This window comes from Camelus bactrianus, chromosome 13, assembly GCF_048773025.1.
Source record: "Camelus bactrianus isolate YW-2024 breed Bactrian camel chromosome 13, ASM4877302v1, whole genome shotgun sequence".
Lineage (NCBI taxonomy): Eukaryota > Metazoa > Chordata > Mammalia > Artiodactyla > Camelidae > Camelus > Camelus bactrianus.
Window position 1 is genome coordinate 75,926,969 of NC_133551.1, and position 17,447 is coordinate 75,944,415.

Genomic DNA, 17,447 nt, shown 5'->3' on the forward strand with positions numbered 1-17,447 from the left:
GCCCCTGATGGACAACAGGGAGTTGGTTCTTTGGGACATGAGTCCACCTTCTCCCCAGGACTGCTGGCTTCCTCAATAAAGCTGTCTTCTCTTGTACCCAACACTTGTCTCTCTGTAGTGGATTCTTGAGTGAGGAACAGGCAAACCTGAGCTCGGTAACAGGGGGACAGTCTTCCAGCCGTCTGCTGGCCCCAGCCCATTCCACCTTCATTGAATGTGGTTCCAGTGAAGCAGGTGGGGGCCATGCTGCTTCTGTATTCCAGAAGGTTTGGGGCAGAGGGAAGCCTTCCCTGGTCTGCACTTCGCCCCTCAAAGGGAAGGACAGCAGCAGCATCAAGTGCAGATTCCAGGACCAGAATGCCTGATGCCCACACCCCCAGACTGCTTTTTCCAGCCCTCTTGACCTCAGCTGACAGCAGCACCACCTTTCTAGGTGACAAATCCCAGGGGCCATCTGACCCGCTCTCCAGTCCACCCTGTCAGCCAGTCCTGTGGTTCTGCCTTCCAAAACGTCCAGGATCCAAGCAGTTCTCCACCTGTACCTCACCCACCCCTCGCCCCCCAACTGTCACCACTTCCCAGCGGATCTCTCTGCTTCCCCCCCTGCTCCCCGAAGTCCTTCCTCTGCTCAGCAGCCAGACAGAGAGAGACGGAGTCATTTAAAATCTAAGTCAGAGCCTGCCCTCCTCTGCTCAGAACCTCTCCACGGCTCCCACCTCACTCAACCACTCAACTATCACCGAAGTGCCCCAGGGATCTGCCCCCAAGCCGAGCTCATCTCCTGCCCCTCTGATCCGGACCCCCTGCATTCATGCCCCCCCTTGTGCCTTTGCCTTAGCCTGGAACATTCTTCCCCCAAGTAGCTGCATGGCTCACTCCTCCTCTTTCAAGCCCTTGCTCACATGTCACCATTTCAACAAGCCTACCCCGCAGCTGCCTTCCACCAGGGTCCAAGGCTCCCCTCTCCCTGCCCTCCACTGACACCCTGACTTTGCTCTAGGTTTCTTTTTCCAGAGTGCCCGTCACCCTCCGACACATGTGCTAATCTTATTTCTTGCATTTAGTGTTTACTGTCTGTTTCAGCTGGAAAGCCAGCTCTTCAAAAGCAGGGTCTTCGGTGACTCACTGACACAGCCCAGGCACCTAGAACAGTGCCTGGCATGTAGTAGGTGCTCAGTAAGTGCGTGCTGGACAGCTGACTGGCTGGGACCCTGAGCTCTGCCCAGGGCCCGGGAGGCTGGTGCCTGGTGGCCCCCACTCACCTGTATTGCTCCAATGTTCTCCATTAGCTGGTCTGCGCTGGAAGCACCCAGGAGCACGGAGCTGACCCCCTCGTTCCTCAGGCACCAGGCTAGGGGGCAGCAAGACCAGAGGTGAGGGAGACCCACCCACGGCAGGGCCCTCTCTGGCTCTGCCCTGCCCCTGACTGGACCAGAGAGACTCAGCTTCGTGGTCTTGGGGCTGAAAGTGCCCAGGAGGGGCCTGCTGGGTGGGGACTCTGTCCAAAGTGGGGCTGGAGTGGGTGATGGGGGAATCCTGGTACCCACTGCCCCTGGTGGAGAGATGGCCAAGTGCTCAGGGACCCTCCCCCTCCTCTCCGCATGAATGTGGGAGCCCATTACCCACAGCTGGCTGATGGAGGGGGTGGCCCAGACACTCGAGGACTCCCAACATCTCCCCTGGGACATGGGTCCCCACTCTGCTCCCCAGCCCTGTTACCGATGGCCAGCTGGGGGAGGGTGCAGCCCAGGCGCTCGGCGATGGCCTGCAGCTCCTTCAGCTTGGCCTGTTGGCGCCGGCCCTCTTCACTCAGGATCTTGTCCTTTAGCCACTGGTAGCCCTGGTTGTGGGATGGGCGAGAGCACAGCCCACAGGTGAGGGCAGGTCACCTGGATCTCTGCACGCAGGTGGCTGATGATCTGTGCTAGGGCAGCACCCCCGACCCCAGCCTAACCACGTCCCACCACCCACTGTGGGCCAGGCCCGGGCACCTGGAAGGATAGAAGCCTGTGGTCTTCGGGGGAGCTGAGGCTGGGTCCCTGAGACAGGACAAGGAGGTGGACAAGCCAACCTTCCATCTCCCAGGAGGCCGGGCAGCCAGGGAGGTGTTGCCCATAGCAAGGCCAGGGAGTCCCCAGGGAAGCGTGCTGTGGGTTGGGGAGGAGAAGCTGGGGTAGGCCATCCTGCCCTCGAACTTGGGGCTGGGGCCCCAGTGTTGGCTCTGTCCTGGGCCTGGGAAGGCCTTTCTCTGCCTGCTCCTTGTCCCCCAAACCCTGCAGTCTGCAGACCCTCTTGAGTCCCCACTCCTGAGGTGCGTGTGTGTGGGGGGACTAGTCCCAGGGAATAATCTCTGAGTGACACTGAAGAAACTCTGCAGCTCTCAGGCCAGTGATGGGCCAGAGACAGTATGGTGGGGTTGTCCACAGGGGGCGGCATCCCAAACGGCACACCTGGACCCAGCCCAGGTTGTGCCCGTCGAACCTGGGTGGAGGGCAGGGGGGCGGAGGAGTGGGGTTTCTTCACCTGTGGGGTGTCCCACAGGTGGGGAGCCTTTCTAGACGCAGGGTCAGGCCAGCTGGGAGCTGGGGCTTCAAGCTCCCAGGCCAAGAACCCTGGCCGACAGTGGCTCGGGGAAGCCCTGCTCCCCACCAAGGCATCTGCCCCGAAGCCCCCTCCCTCCAAACTGCCTGTTCCCTCCTGCCCTCATCCTCCCCTCCCCCTCCCCCCGCTGCCCGCCGCTCCTTTACCTTCAAGGAGGCTCTGGAGTAGGGTGGGATGCCACTGTCGTACTTTCCAGAAACGATGCCGCAGGCTAGAGGGGACCAGGTCATGGCGCCCACTCCTGGGAGAGGAAAGCCAAGCGAGGTCAAGTCCAGGGCCCGAGGAAGGGGCTGCACAGAGCGGGCAGGGCGGGGCAGGGCAAAGGAAGGGGTAGAGAGGCCGTGCGTGGGGAGACTGGGGACGGCGCAGAGGGTGGTGGGGGTGGGCCGGGGGAGGTGGGTAGCGAGAGAGAAGAGGAGAGGGGCGGAGCTAGGGGCGGGGCCGGGGCGCGGGGAGGGCGGGGCCGGGGCGGGGAAGCCCACCTATCTTGTGGAAGAGCTCGGGCAGCTGCACCTCCACCTTCTCGCGCTGGAACATGTGGTACTCTGCCTGCTCACAGATGGGCGGGATCAGGTTGAACTGCCGGGCCACGGAATAGGCCTCCTGTGGGAGCAAAGACGGGCACGGATGGTCCCTGCCCGTCCGCGGGTCTGGGGGACCTCCCGGGCAGCAGGGAGAAGACACAAGGGCCACCCCAGGAAACGGCCTGGCCGGCCTGCCCCTCCCCCCTCCTCACAGCTTTCCTGGGAGCCTTCTGGGCCCCCGCTCTCCGTGAATCAGGACAAGCGGGTGAGTTGTGGGACCCCAACGCTGAAGGGATTTGGGGGGAAAGCACAACTCAGTGGTGAGGCTTGGGTTCTGGCACTTACTGGCCGGGCAGGCTTGGGCAAGGGGCTCACCCCCCTGTGCCTCGGTTTCCCATCTGTCATGATGGTCAAAAGAACCAACGGTGTTAACAGCCCTCAAGACAGTGTCTGCCTGCAGCTGTTACTGCTTTTATCAAGATTGTCACTCCAGGGCCTGGACCCAGGATGATGGCAGTGGCAGAAAACGCTGGGTCAGGAGGGGAGAGTGGGTGGCATCAGCCTACTTCTGGGACTTGGAGCTCAAGGCCTCCAACTGCAGACCGTATGGGCGTGAGCCAGGGCTGATGACAGCCTCCCGGGAAAGCCCATCTGCCAGCCCGAGAAGGAGGCCCTTTCCTCTTTAGTTTGAGACTCAGCTTCCCCATCTGTAAAGTGGGGATGAGATACTGACACCTCGGTGAGCGCTGTGCTGGCTCCCGGCAGCTTCAGAAAAATACCAGTGATCCTTAATGCCACGCATGCCAAAGGCTGATTTGTTACCACAGGCTTTTAGAGTTATGTTTAATTTGAAATGAAAATCCTGCTTAATTTTTTTTCTTCTTTATGAACCAGAAATCCGGGACTCACTGGCATCCCTCCCAGGGATGCCAGGATTTGGGAAGTTCTGGAAGGTGGGGCACGGGTAGGGCTGAGGCCAGGAGGAGGTCTGGAGGCCGGAGTGAGGGGCTCAGCCTGAAAGCTGGTCCTGGGGAGACTCGGTCTTCATCCACAGAGTGGGGCCGGGAGCTCAGCCTGAGGGCACACACTGAGGTCACACGCACGCCAAGGTCACTGTACCATAATCTCCATGGAGCTCCAGCGCGATGTGCCCCAGTACATGGCCATCCCCTGGTTGATGACGTGGGTCATGGCGCGCACGGTCTCTGTCATGAGAGAAGGGGAAACCGCAGGTGGGGGGGCGGCTAGTGGCGCGGGGCCCGGCCTGGGGACAGTCTGCAAATACAGGCGGGCGCCAGGAGGAGGGAAAGGGTGCTGCCAAGAAGGCTTGCAAGCAGTGTACTTCCTGGCTCCGGAGTCGGGGGTGGCAGGGGTTTTCGGGGACAACGGGAAAAAGTGAGCTGCAGTCCGAGAACTGGGTCTTGAAAACAATGTCCCCAGTTACAGGTCTTCCTGAATCTTTGCAAAGCGGAGTTACGGATGGACGGAGACATTCCTATGTCAGATTAGAGGGATGGAGGAGAGGGGACATCAAAGAATGGGGCTCCAGACTGTGGAGTGGGGGGTGGTTCTTTAGTCCAGGGAAGAATCAGGACCCCGATCCCCTTAGGGAGAACCAGGTAAACGGATTAACGTTGTGATCAGATTGATAGTCGGCAACAGGACGTAAACACAGTTTTTGCTCATTTCTAGTTTCCTACTTCGGGCTCTTCTGGAGTCTAGCTGGGATCTGGAGAACTGAATGGAGAGCTGATGACAGCGTCTGTCGGGACAAAGCCCAGGGTGTGGGGCCCCGGGTGGTCCCAGAGGGCGGGGGCTGCAGGGTGGAGTGCCCTCATATCCAGGACAGCCTGAAGTAGAAGTGGAAAGCCCCGTCTGGACCCCACTGCGGCTTCTCAGACCAGCCCTGTATCCTGCAAGGGATCTTCTCCACATCTACACTGAGATCGCTGCTTCCTCATACTCAAATTTCAAGAAAAAAACCCCAAAAAACCTGCCAGTTATAACTGACCCCCTAGGCTGGTTCAGCCCCATGGGGATATTGTGTTTTTTTCACATGGAACTTGGCTTCAAATTTTAAAACCTCAAATGTCTCTTAGCTTGGCAGGGTGACGGCCTACCCATCAGATTTCTCACACGTCCCATAAGGTGCTTGCCAGTTTGACTGCCCGAGGCTACAGTTCGGTTGAACAAGTGTTTCTAAAAACAAACTTCGCCCCATGGAAAGTCCTCATCTCCCCTGAAGTGGCCACTGACACGGGGGAGCTGAGGTCCCTGAAAATGGCAGGAGAGAAGGAGGATGTGGGGCGGTTCCGAGAACTCCGCCTGGGAATGGCCCAGGCCATGGGAACCCTGGCAGAGAGCAGCACCTCTGTTTTGGGGTGTTCCCTCCCACCCTCCCTGGGTCCCTGTGCCTCTCTGGCTGAGGCCCCCTCTTTCAGTAGAAAGATAAGGTGGGTGGGGCTTCCAGGGTGGTGGTCTTGGTGGCCTCACCCAGGACCCCTGAAAAATCACATCTCAGCTTCCAGGCCTGTGGCCACGCCCTACTTTTTTCTTCCTTCCAAGGTCAGGGACTGGGCTCCTCTCTGCGCATCCCAGGGAGTGGGGCTGGCAGGGAAGCCCCCCACCCCTGCTTCCTCCCCTACCAGGGCCCCCACTTTAACTGCCAACACCACTCGCAGGGAAGGGGAGCAGCGCCTGGTTGGAAGGTGGAGGGTCCCAGGAAGGAATCTGCCCACATATGCACCCTGAGCCCAGGCTCCCAGCCTGGGTGTCCTCATTGGGTTCTTCAGAAACACTCTTGGGGGAGCCTGTGACCATGCAGAGTAACTGCCCAGTTCTTTTCAGCCAAGGCTTAGGGCCACGTGCCGGAAGGGGAAGCAGGGGACACCCCCGCACGCCAGCCTGGCTCCCTGCGCACAGCTCTCTCCTGACGCCCCTTCCATGCAAAGAGGGGAGTCCAGCGGGAGCCTGGGGACCACGGCCGACAGGGCAGGAGCCTGTGAGAGCCTGCAGCTGGTCTGAGAGGGAAGGGGGTCCTGGGCGAGCCTTCTGGGCTCCTTGAGGGTCCCGGGCAGCGGCAGGCTGGGCACGGAGCCCACACACAGGAGCACCTTCCCTGTGCTTCTGTGCAAGCCTGATGTCAGTGGCCCCAGAAACGGACAATTAGGGACAGCTGTCCTTCACCTCAATATTTAATGCAGTTGAACAGAAGAAGGAGGACCAAATCCTTCCAGCTGCTGCCAAAACCCATGGCATCTCCTGCCATGTCACAAATAATACATAGGAAGGGTCAGGTGGCAGTGCCAATTGGCAGACAGGAGCCCTTCGGTCGTGGAACACAGCCCATTTCCCAGGGAGACCAAGGCCTGCCCTTGGTGGGAGGTGGTCCCAGGGTCCTTAGTTTGGGGTGGGGCTGAGACTGCTGCATGGCCAGAGGCTGCCCCAGGTCTAGGGGTCTCAGAGTTTCCCCAGCTCAGGTAGGGAATCTTCAAGGAGGAAGATGATTGCATTTCAATGGAGAGCGTAGGCTCCTTGGCAAGGGGTGAGAGGGACGGGGCGGGGAGGGGGCCCAGGCCTCCTGGGGACTGGGGCGGCTTGTGACTGGTGTTTTTGCTTTTGGTTAAGGCTGGGGCTTAGCCAGTGTGGACTGTGGAGAAGATAAAACCTGTTCCCCAGTGATCTGGAGTCCTTGATATGATCGCTCCTGTGGGATCCTGGTCTCCCCTGCCCTCTCCCAGACCATCCGGGGTCAAGGTTTCAGGCGCTGATCACAGCATCTCCAAATCAAGAGGGGGCCCCTGGCAGACAGAGGCCCCCAAGGATCACGCACGGATCATGGCAATGCAAGGCGGGGCAGGAACGGGGTGGGGTGCATGCATGGGGGCGTGGGAGGGATGAGGTGACAGCGTGGCCTGGGGGCAGCGGGGCTGCATGCCCCTTTGCTTTTCTTCACTTGCAAGATGTTCCCATAGGGCACTTATTTCTCCCCTGTGCATTTTATGGAGAAGTTTGTCATGGGGGTGGGGGAAGAGAGTCGTGTAAATAAAAGCACTGTCTCATAAAATGCAGCTCGGACACAGAGGTCAATACTGTGTACCTTCTATGATGAATGTCCTTGACTTGGAGGAACTAAATGGATCCCCTGGTGATAAAAGAAAGATTGAAAGAGACCAGAGTTCACAGCTGTGGGAACGCTGAGGGGCGCAGTCCATCACGGGGTGCGAGGATGGAGGCTCAAATCACTTTTCATAGAATAGTTGTACAAAGCACCCGCCCAGGCACACACACACTCACATGCATATATATATACACACACGCTCAGGTACATGGTGTACATATATAGAAGCAAATGAAGAAAAAGTAACTTGAACACAACTTAATTTTCCAAGTCCCTGGAGCAGCAAAGCACAAATGAGAAGATGCCGGAAGCAGGAAGTTGGAGGAGATGGGAGGGGCTGAGGTCACAGGAGTCAGAATAAATAAGCCCCCGAGAAACCAAAACCGCTTTCCAAAGCACCGCACTTGTTTTCCCCCTTCTCTAAGTAACAGCTTATTCCCCAGAGCAAAAAGCCCCTAAAACCTCCTAGTAGAACGTGGAACTGATTTAAAGAATTGAAAAAGACGCAGCAGTTGCGAACAGTCATCATACAGTGACTTCGTTGGGGTAACACTGCCAGCGATTCCAACCCCGGGGTCGGGGGGTGGGGTGGGGGAGGCGGACCCAGAGCAAGGAGGGCACTCAGCCTGGAGGTGCCAGGGCACACTGGGTGGGGAAGGTCAGACCAGAGGCTGAGCTCAGGCCCGCCCCTGCCCACCCCCACCTCCACCGGGAAGGCCTCCCACACCCCACCACCTCCCCACCCCTGCCCCGTAGCCAGCAGAGCCCCAGGCGCAGAGCCATCTGTCCTTTGGAATAGCGATGCCCAGCCCTCCGGTGCTTCTGGAGAGAACATACCTTCCATGGGAGTGTTGGGGTCCGGGCGGTTGGCAAACACCACGTCCACGTACTCCAACTGCAGCCGCTCCAGGGAGGCTTTCAGACCTGGGGGAGGCGTCGAGAGGGACCGTGACTATCTTCACAGACACTCCTGGTCCTCACCTACGTGTGCGGCTCAGGGAGCAAGAGACGAAAGACACGAACTGGGAGCTGTGGAAGGCAGGGCACACGTGGGCAGGTGCCACCGAGGTCGAGAAAAGCCACGATAGAAGAGGGGGCACAGCCCGAAGGGGGCGGGTGAGGTCCACAGGCCCAGTGTCCTGTGACTGAAGGGAGGAGACCCCTCCTTGAGCGGCCCGCGTGGTTACTGGGAGGGCTGGGCCATCGGACAGGGAAGAGAGCCGCATTTATCATCTGCGGCTCCAAAGGCCGGCGGCACCCGAAACGCACAGGTGCTTGGCATCGGCTCAGAGCAGAGCGGCAGAGCCGAGTGCTGGGGTGGGGGGCGGGCGGGGTGTGCAGCAAGGCCTCCTAATCGTGTGATTTTTAATGGAGGGACCATCACCTTGACAAAAATGAATGTGCGGAGAAAGGCATAGAGAAAATAAAAATTAGGATAAGCGAGACTTCCTAGGCCCCGCCCCAGCGCTCCTGTGTGCCAAGGCCCAGGCTGCCTCCCCCACGCACCCTGGCCTGGTCCTTCTGGATTCCCAGTGACCCCGAGGCGGGCACTCGGACCACGCCCATCCTACAGATGCTGCCACAGAGGCCTGGGGACGTGATGTCCGCTGCTCAAGGTCACCCTGTGGGCACGGGGCCCAGCGTGGATTGAAACCCAGATCTGTCTGTGTCTTCCTGGAGACAACACTGCCCACCCCAGAGCAACACGGGCCCGCCACCCACACCCCTGCCCCCTCCCTCATGCCACGTAGGGCTGGGTGTGTCCCCAGGCTCGGAGGCCCGTATCACTGGTGGGGCGGGACGCTGCGCTGTCTTCACTTTCCCGGCCCCGGGAGGATGCCGTGGGTGTAGGGGGCCCTGTGGAGCCAGAGCTCCCTCACCTTCTATTATGTGCTTCCTGGAAAGGCCTCTCTCGGTCTCCGCTCTGAAAAACAGGCGACCACGTGCGTGATGTTGCAAGTGGTGTGGGGGAAGGTGTTTACGACGCAACGTTAGGTGAAAAAAGTAGGTCAGTGCCTGCTGCGTGCGGTCTGATTCCGCTTTGCAGGTAAACCACCAGGCTCCGCACATTTGCTCACGAAGAAGCCCTGGCGGAGCTGAGCCGCTCCCCTGGCCGTCCTGGGGGCTGGGGGTGGCAGTGGCGGAGGGAGGTTTCTGTTTTTCTATTTGCCTTTTTGCTTGGCTTGGGTTTTTTTTTTTAATTAAAAATTAATAGTGGGGAGGGGAGGGTATAGCTCAAGCGGTAGAGCACATGCTTAGCATGCACAGGGTCCTGGGTTCAATCCCCAGTACCTCCTCTAAAAATAAACAAACCTAATTACCTCCCCTCCCTGCTAAAGTAAAATAATTAAATAATACAATAATAAATAAATAAAATATTTTTAAAAAATGAGTCGGGGATGGGGGAGGGATAGCCCAGTGGTAGAGTGTGTGTCTATCATGCATGAGGTCCTGGGTTCAATCCCCAGTCCCTCCATTAAAATAAATAAGTAAATAAATAAATCTAATTACCCCCGCCAAATGAATCATATTTATAATTCCTATGAGGCTGATTTTGTCCAGCCCCACAGAGAACATGGGGCCAGACCCCTGGAGGACGGCAGGGGTGGTCTGCAGCCCAGGGAAGAGTGGAGTGATTTGGACAGTTCATGAATTTTCTGTTCTTCAGAATTTTTAGGATGTTACCTTTGTAATAAGAAAAAAAAAAAAAACCCACAAAGGTAAAAACAATTAAACAAGGTTTGAATAAAAGGCAACTCAGTCAAAGCTGCTTTTCTGGAACCCGACATCCCCTGATATGGAAGGGTCTGAGTCAGGGCAGACGGCCGCACAAACGCCAGCCCCCGCCACCCCCAAGCCCGGCCACGTCCAGCACCAGGCACAGGGAACTGCACCGCCCAGGTTCTGCCCTCTAGGAGGCTCCTGAGGCCGGCGAGTCCAGGACAGACCCCGTGCTCCCTGTTTGTCCAGGAGGACTACCCCTCCCCACCCCCAGGGGCCTCCTGAATCAGGGGTCTCCGCAGACCTGACCCCCAGCCCAGGGCATCGCCTGCAGGCTGCACCTACTTTCCTCCCCAGAAGATCTTGGTGGTGATGACGAGGCTGGAGCGTCTGGAAGGGAAGAGATGAGGCATTACTGGCTGTGACCCTGGGGTTCTCCATTCCCAACCCTCCTCACTGACCTCAGCTCTCACACAGGGGTCCCGAAAGCCTTCTCACCTGGGAGCATGGGGTGTGAGAGGGGGCACTTCCCCTTTCGATGTTTGGGGGGTGCCCAGCCAAGGGTCCTGGGGCTCCCCATCCAGCTGGGACAACCCACAGACGTAACTAAGTAACTATGTGGATGCAACTAACTAACCGTTAGCTGTAAATTGGGCAGGGGGGCTGGACCGAGATGAAGTCTAGCCTGACCAGAGTCTGGAGCCCAGAGGAGGGGGGACGCGGCTCAGGGAATAGAAGGCCTCCGCGCTGTGGACTCTGAGGGGGTCAACAGGGGGCTGGCAGGTGGATGGAGGGCTCTGGTGAGGATGGAGGGAGGTAAGGGGGCCACACAGTCTGGCTCTTCCCCTACAGGCCAACACAGTGTTTCAGAAAAACCGTGTGTGGGACAGCCTTGGGGGACCGCCTGGGGCCACTGAGTAGGGGAGAGGTCGGGTGGGGAAGACCAGGGAGGCAGGCATGGTGATGCCCATGGGAGTATGGGCTCGGGAGGCGGAAAGCCCTAGGGATGGTCTCGGGTCTCCTGCTGCAAATCCGCAAGAGGCAATACCGATAGCTGGGACTGTCCTGGAGGGACAGGTGTGCGGGGGTAACGGTGGCCCCTCCTGGCCAACATTTGCCCATGACCATTCCCAAGGGAGGGGTGACAATGTCCCCTGTGGTTGTGCTTTCCTCCCGTGGGAGGTGGGGGGAGGACTGCTCAGGAAACAGCTACTCAAAGCCAGGAGCTCTGGCAGCTGCTTGTGTCACCCCCGGGCAGGTGGGATGAGCTCCTTGTGTGTTCACTTAAGACATGATCAGGGGACTGGCTAACAGTGCGGTTTTCTTTAATTACAGAGTGTGGAGGGATATATTTTGGGATCAGTTAGAACTGAGAAGAAATAACCTGGGTGGGGCAAGAGGAGGGGTTTCTATCATCCAGGCCTGGGGGTTGGGGAGGATTCTCTGATTGGGGTGCACTAGGGGAGGGCCAGCCTTATAACTACTTCTGACGTGGCCGCAAATGAAGACACACAGGCCACGAGGGCCCCCTAGTGCAGGCAAGTGCTCAGCCTGGCCTGAGCCCAGGAGGGCAGAAACTGCCTGACACCAGATGTGAAGCTAACAGCTCCCGGGGTGAGGGAGGAGGCCCCCCACGGCTCCCACGGCCCAGGCCTTGGCTCCCTGGTTGGGGGGACATCCACGGTGCAAACACTGGTCCCCCTTTACCAGAGGAAGCGTAGGGCTACCTCCATCCTGGGACATTCTCCCTTTTCCAGCAAGAAGAACTCTGGAACTGCCAGGCTGGCTGCTCAGGGAGCTGAGGCCCACCCTGGGCGCTCCTCTGGAACTCAGGAAGGAAGAGCCTCGTACCCCAAGCCAGTGCTTCCCCCGGGGCGGCCTGGACACCTCACCTGGGACCCCGCGGCGGTCTGCCTCTCCCCTCCCACCAGCCTTCTCCAGGCTCTTTCCTGTGCGTGCGCCCTGGGGACGGACCCCAGAGAGAGCAGATTGATTACCTCCACCCCTTCTTCTTGATGATGTTTCCTAAGACCACTTCCGCCCTGCATAAAAGACAGAGACAGAGGATTCCATCACCACAGCGAACAGAAACACCAAACCTCGCCCCACCGTGATGACAGGCCACAGTCCCCTCTGTGAAAATGCCATTGGGGCCAGGGAGCCGGGCTGTTAATGCCCATCTAGGCTCAGGCAACCCATCTCAGAGCGAGGAGAGCGCCTGGGAGCGGCCGTGGTACTCCCCCGTGGAGGGGGCTGTGGGCAGGAGCCCCGGCAGGTGCCCTCAGCAGCGCCGCTCCAGCGACTGCAGACAGGGAAGGAGCCCATGTCCCACTCGGCAAGGCCAGCAGCATCCCGTTTCCCTGGCCCGCTGGAAGCTCACTGGGGAGAATGCTTAGTGTCGTTACATGGGCGTTTTCAGATGAGTTTGTTTTTTAAAAGGTAAATTATCAATCAAGTGCATCCTCTGTGGTCAGAGACAATCAACATGCACTCAGGGCTGAATTTCCAGCAGGGTGTGTGTGTGTGTGTGTGTACATGTGTGTGCGGGTGTGTGTCCCTTTTATATCTTGCTTTTGAACAACAGGCAGACAGATGCCATGCTGACCGCTGTCTGTTCTGCTTGGCGTCACTCTGGGCCCGGCACCAAACTCGGGCCAGCTGGGGTCACATGTGGACTCTTCCAGCCTCGCTTGGTGCTGCAGCACCGGATTAACTTTTCAGAGCTTTCTGCTTGTAGCAAAATGTTTCTGAGCAAAAACAACAGACGGAGAACGATCCCTACCCAGCGCTACGCCGCAACTGTAACAGCGCCTGAGTCATCCACTCAGAAATAATGGGCTCTCATTTGCAAGCTGTTTAGCATACATTCTGAATGCTCTTCATTTACTGTCAAGATGCACAGAAACTCACTCAGCCCTGGGCCTCTTCCCCAATATTTCTGGGTCTGTCGTTTTGGGGGGCAAAAGATCAGGACCCAGGGTTACAGGAGCTGTCGACCATGACTTCACCAAAGCCTGTTGCTTTTGGTAGAAATTCTCATGACTGTGTTTGGTAAGGCTGGCATCTGTCCGGGGTGGCGGGGGGGGGGGGGGCACAGAAATCCTGCAGCTCTCTGGAAAGTGCCCAAATTAGCATCAGCATGAGAAGCAGGGGACCTCAGTAAGATATGCACTTGGCACTCTGGTTAGCAAGAGGGACTCAGTGTGCCGACCCTGGCATGCCAGCCCTGGGGGGCTGAGTAAGCAGGGGACGTGAACACAGTGACACCGTGAAGACAGTGACACCGTGAAGACAGTGACACAGGCTGCCGTGACAGGGCCTGCACACAGGAGCTGGGCCATCTGGAGCTGGAGGGGGCCACACGGAGCTGCACGCTCCCGTGGGCAGGGAAACCAACACAGGCGCGGGGCCAGGGAACAGGCTGGGGCACTCGGGACGGGGGACGCCTCGGGGCTTGGGCTTTTCCACCTCTGACCTGTTGGCTTAGCTCATCTGCCGGGAAGCATTTTACTCCGATGGAAAGTGGCTGCCAGTTTGGAGGGCTGGGGAGGGGGCTGTGGCTGCTGATGGGGCTGGAGGAGATTTGGGGGTCCCAGGGGAAGCCCTTGGGGCTGTCATAGCCTCAGACCCTGGGCCAAGACTGGAGCAAAGACCCAGCTGGGGGGGCGAGAGTCTCGGCGCTCCGGGCCCCACTTTGGGCTCCAGGTAATAACCCAGAGTCGGCCAGGCAGGTGCTGGCCCCCCGGCCACAATGCACAGCAGGCGGGCTGAGGAGCCCGGCTGATGAGAACTTGGCTCGCCCCAGGCAGGAGGGGGCTGGACGGAGGACCGCCAGAGCGCCAACAAATGATTTCACAAACAAAGGCTGACTTTGGAAAACCGACGCAGGAGAGTGGATGATTTGATTACAGTCAGTCTTTAAAACTGAAGCCAGCAGCCTTGGCTGAAGAGGGCTTTTACATAATTGAGTAGGAAGGTTCACTGCCAAGACGGGAAGGCCTTCCTGCAGCGCGCAGCTTAGCTCACCAGACCCCGTTCTCCCCAGCGCCGAGCCGCCCTGCGTTCCCTGCAGCCCTAATTGCACCATTAACACGCGAGAACGGCAGGTGTGCGGGGCTGGCTGCGGGTCACAGGTGCGGCAGGCGAGCCAGGCCACGGCCTCATCACAGCTCTTGCCCAGCCAGCATCTCTGGCGCCAGAGGGACTGTGGTCATCTCGCTGCTCGGACATTCGGAGTTTAGCAAGTGACCAGTGTCCAAGTGCTCTGTGATTCTGGCCCCGTGAAAACAACGCCTCCTCAAGCTGCTTCGAGTTTAGAAAACCAGGCAGAGTGGGAGGTGGGAGCGTTCTTGGGACTCGGGGACACAGGCGCATCAGAGGCCCTGGCTCTTCCCAGGGACACTGTGCCTGGAATGCTTCCCCCCCCCCCCCGAGAAAAGGCACGTACTTGCCCGCCGCGTAGACCTCGGCTGTGTCGAAGAGGTTGATGCCATTGTCGTAGGCCAAGGTCATTAGCTGCTCGGCCATCTGAAACGAGAAAAGCTGGGCTGCTCAAGGCGGCACCGTCCTACCCGCGCAGACAGCCCGTGAACAGAGAAACAGCCTCTGGACCGTGACGTCCTTGTGAGCAGGGATCCCACCTGCTGGGTCACCGCAGGGCTTGGCACCTGAACTGGGTCTGATCACGTCCCCCAACTTCACGCCCACCCAGAACCTCAGAACGGGGCCTTATCTGGCAGCGGGGCTTTTGCAGCTGTGACCAGCTAAGACGAGACCATACCCTGAATCCAGTATGTGCGGTGTCCTCGTGAGAACACACGCAGACACACAGGGAAGAGGCCGTGTGAAGGTGCAGGCGGAGACTGGGGTAGAGAGCCCGCAATCCGAGGCCTGCCAGCAACCAGCAGCTGGGGGACAGGGCTGGAACCGGCCTCCTCCAGAGCCCCAGAGGCGGCGCGGCCCTGCGGACTCCTGGATGCTGGACGTCTGGCCTCCAGCACCGTGGAAGAATGAGCATCTGCTGCTTCAAGCCACTCAGTTTGTGGGACTCTTAGGGCCATCCTGGGAAATACACAGCCTGCAGCAGGAGCGCAGCAGATCTTGGCAGAAGAAGTACTTTTTAAAAACCACAGCTGGAATGTGCCTGGGACGCCGAGTCCTGCCGAACACTCCCCAGCAGCCGCGTGACAGTGACGTGATCATTATTGTTTGCAGATGGAGAAGCTGCCGTCCTCAGCTAGCACCCAGCTCCGAGGTGGCCATCGCCCTGCAGGAGGGCACTGCTGAGGAACAGCGGCTGGCAGCTGGGACAAGGGTCCGAGGAAGGCCGCCTGCAACTGACAGCCCTCCCCTGCCCAGGATGCCTGGAGAAGGACCCCTGGGCTCTGCTGTGCTCTGGCAGTGCGGGTGTCCTGGGAGTTACAGATGCAGACGCCCCCGCTGGCCACTTCTCGAAGCTCAGCTCACAGCACCAAGCCTCCCTCCCCTGCCAGCCCAGGGAGGGGCGGATAACACTAAACCCTCAAACACCGAAGCAGGGAAAGTCTGCCAGGTGCGGCTTCTGGGAGCTTCTCCCTACACCAAACTCAGATGCCCCCCTGGCCAGGCAGGTACGGAGAGGCAGGCTGGGGCCTGGTGGGGGTCAGTTGGGTGGAGGGGGCTCAATCACTGCCGAGGGGAAGGTGGCTGGGTGTGACCCAAACCCTTTATTTTTTCAAGAGAAGCCAGAAATCCAGGATATTGGTGGTGGTGGTGGTGGCGGTGGGGATCTGATTTTCAAATGTTGGCAATGAACCCCAAAGATTTCAGACACTTAAGATGGCCAAAGCTACCCCCACCAGTCAGCTGCTGTCATCCGGGTCGGAGAGCTCATGGCTGGTGAGGCCACTGGCGGAGGAATTTTCTGGATCCACTGGCGGGGCTGGCTGGTTCTTCTCCTTTGGGTGGCTCAAGTGTAACGAGGTCTCCAGTGCGTCCATGCACCTCCCGGGAGCCCTCCTCCTCGTCCTCATCCTCCTCCTCGTCCTCTACGCAACTCTCAACACCTCGGGGCTCCTTCTTGGTTACCCTTGTCTGCATTCTGATTTTTCCAGGATGGGTCCCACCAGCTCTGCCTGGAAAGGCACTGTGTGCTGGGCCCCGAAGTTTACACAGATGGCTAGGCGTGCATGCTGCCTCCTGGGAGGTTCTGAGGCTCAGGGCCAGGACTTTCACCTTCCTGTTCCCAACACGCACGTCCTCTCACCCCGTCGTGCGCACGGGGAGCCCACCACACTCTAGCTGTTCTTCTGCGCTTGGCTTTTTCACTTATTATATACCCTGGAAATCAACCCATGTCAGTTCATGATTTTCTTATGTTCCTTCTTCAAAAATTTTTTTATTTAAAAAATTATAAAATTGGGATAAAATAGACGTAACATAAAATTTACCATTTTAACCTTTTTAAGCGTGCATGTCAATGGCATTGAGTAGAGTTGCACTGTTGTGCAACCATCACCACCGTCCATCTCCAGAACTTTTTCATCTTCCTAAACAGAAACTTGGCCCCCATTAAACACTCACTCCCACCCCCACCCCAGCCCCTGGCGTCCACCATCTACTTTCAGCCTCCATGATTCTGACTCCTCTAAGAACTCACATGAGTGGAATGATAGTCTTTGTCCTTCTGTGACTGGCTTACTTATTTCACCCAGCACGATGACCTCAAGCTTCATCTGTGTTGCAGCTTGTGTCAGGATTTACGGGACTGGGTTTTGAAGGGTGGCTAGGAGTTTGTCAGGCAGGCAGGCGGAGGGTGGGTGGAGAAGGGGGCGTTGCAGGCAGCAGGGGTGGTGTGTGCCAGGAGGGCAGCCTGCCCCACCTGCTGCACCTGCGGTCTTGCCCACCCTGTGCTCAGGTCAAACACCTGGGTGTCCTCCACTTAGCTTCCTCTCCATCCAGCATCGAAAACTTCAGCCAATCCTATCGACTCCCCGCTTGGAAACAGATCCAGAATCTGACCGCTCCTGCCTACCTCCAACGGCACTCATCTGCTCCAAACTGGAGCATCCCTCAGCCGAGTGGAGCAGCCCCCCGACTCTCTCTGCCTCTGTCCGTGCCCCCCTCTGCCCCCACCCCCACTAGGCAAAGTGTAGACCACAGGTCAGAGCATCAGCCTCAAAAGCGCGTAGTCCCAGCCCCGCTGCGGACCTGCCATATCAGAATCTGCGTTTTACGCAGATCTCCAGGGGATTCACACACACATTACGTTTGAGACGCGCCCCACCCATCCGTCCCCCACTAGTCATCCTCAGTGCAGCAGCCACACTGAGCCTTCCAAGAGCTGACTCAGGGCAACTTTGCTCTTTGCTGAAGTCCTCCTGTGGCTTCCAGGCCATGAATGGTCAAAGCCGGAGTTCCCGCCAGATCTGCTCCCTCATCTCTGGCCCCATCTCTGGACACTTACCCACATGGCCTCACAGGTGGGCACTCGGCTGTCCCCT

At 58.5% G+C, this 17,447-nt stretch overlaps 1 protein-coding gene and 1 non-coding gene across 8 annotated transcripts in view; one reads left to right on the top strand and one right to left on the bottom strand.

Annotated features, from left to right (window-relative positions):
* KCNAB2 (potassium voltage-gated channel subfamily A regulatory beta subunit 2) overlaps window positions 1-17,447 on the bottom strand; it is an 85,246-nt gene that overhangs the window by 3,478 nt on the left and 64,321 nt on the right. For 6 of the 7 annotated variants that reach the window (XM_010957614.3, XM_010957611.3, XM_074377587.1 and 3 more), the window contains 10 exons: window positions 14,414-14,493; window positions 11,964-12,008; window positions 10,312-10,356; window positions 9,126-9,169; window positions 8,083-8,169; window positions 4,245-4,330; window positions 3,084-3,204; window positions 2,748-2,842; window positions 1,720-1,840; window positions 1,263-1,351 (listed from right to left, as the gene is read on the bottom strand). In XM_010957614.3, the coding sequence (XP_010955916.1) occupies window positions 1,263-1,351; window positions 1,720-1,840; window positions 2,748-2,842; window positions 3,084-3,204; window positions 4,245-4,330; window positions 8,083-8,169; window positions 9,126-9,169; window positions 10,312-10,356; window positions 11,964-12,008; window positions 14,414-14,493 (813 nt within the window). Of the gene's footprint in view, window positions 1-1,262; window positions 1,352-1,719; window positions 1,841-2,747; window positions 2,843-3,083; window positions 3,205-4,244; window positions 4,331-8,082; window positions 8,170-9,125; window positions 9,170-10,311; window positions 10,357-11,963; window positions 12,009-14,413; window positions 14,494-14,746; window positions 15,130-17,447 lie in introns of those variants that run through there. The other variant, XM_010957610.3, reaches the window with a different exon arrangement.
* TRNAD-AUC (transfer RNA aspartic acid (anticodon AUC)) lies at window positions 9,650-9,721 on the top strand. Its single transcript has one exon. It is a non-coding gene; the product is annotated as a tRNA-Asp (tRNA).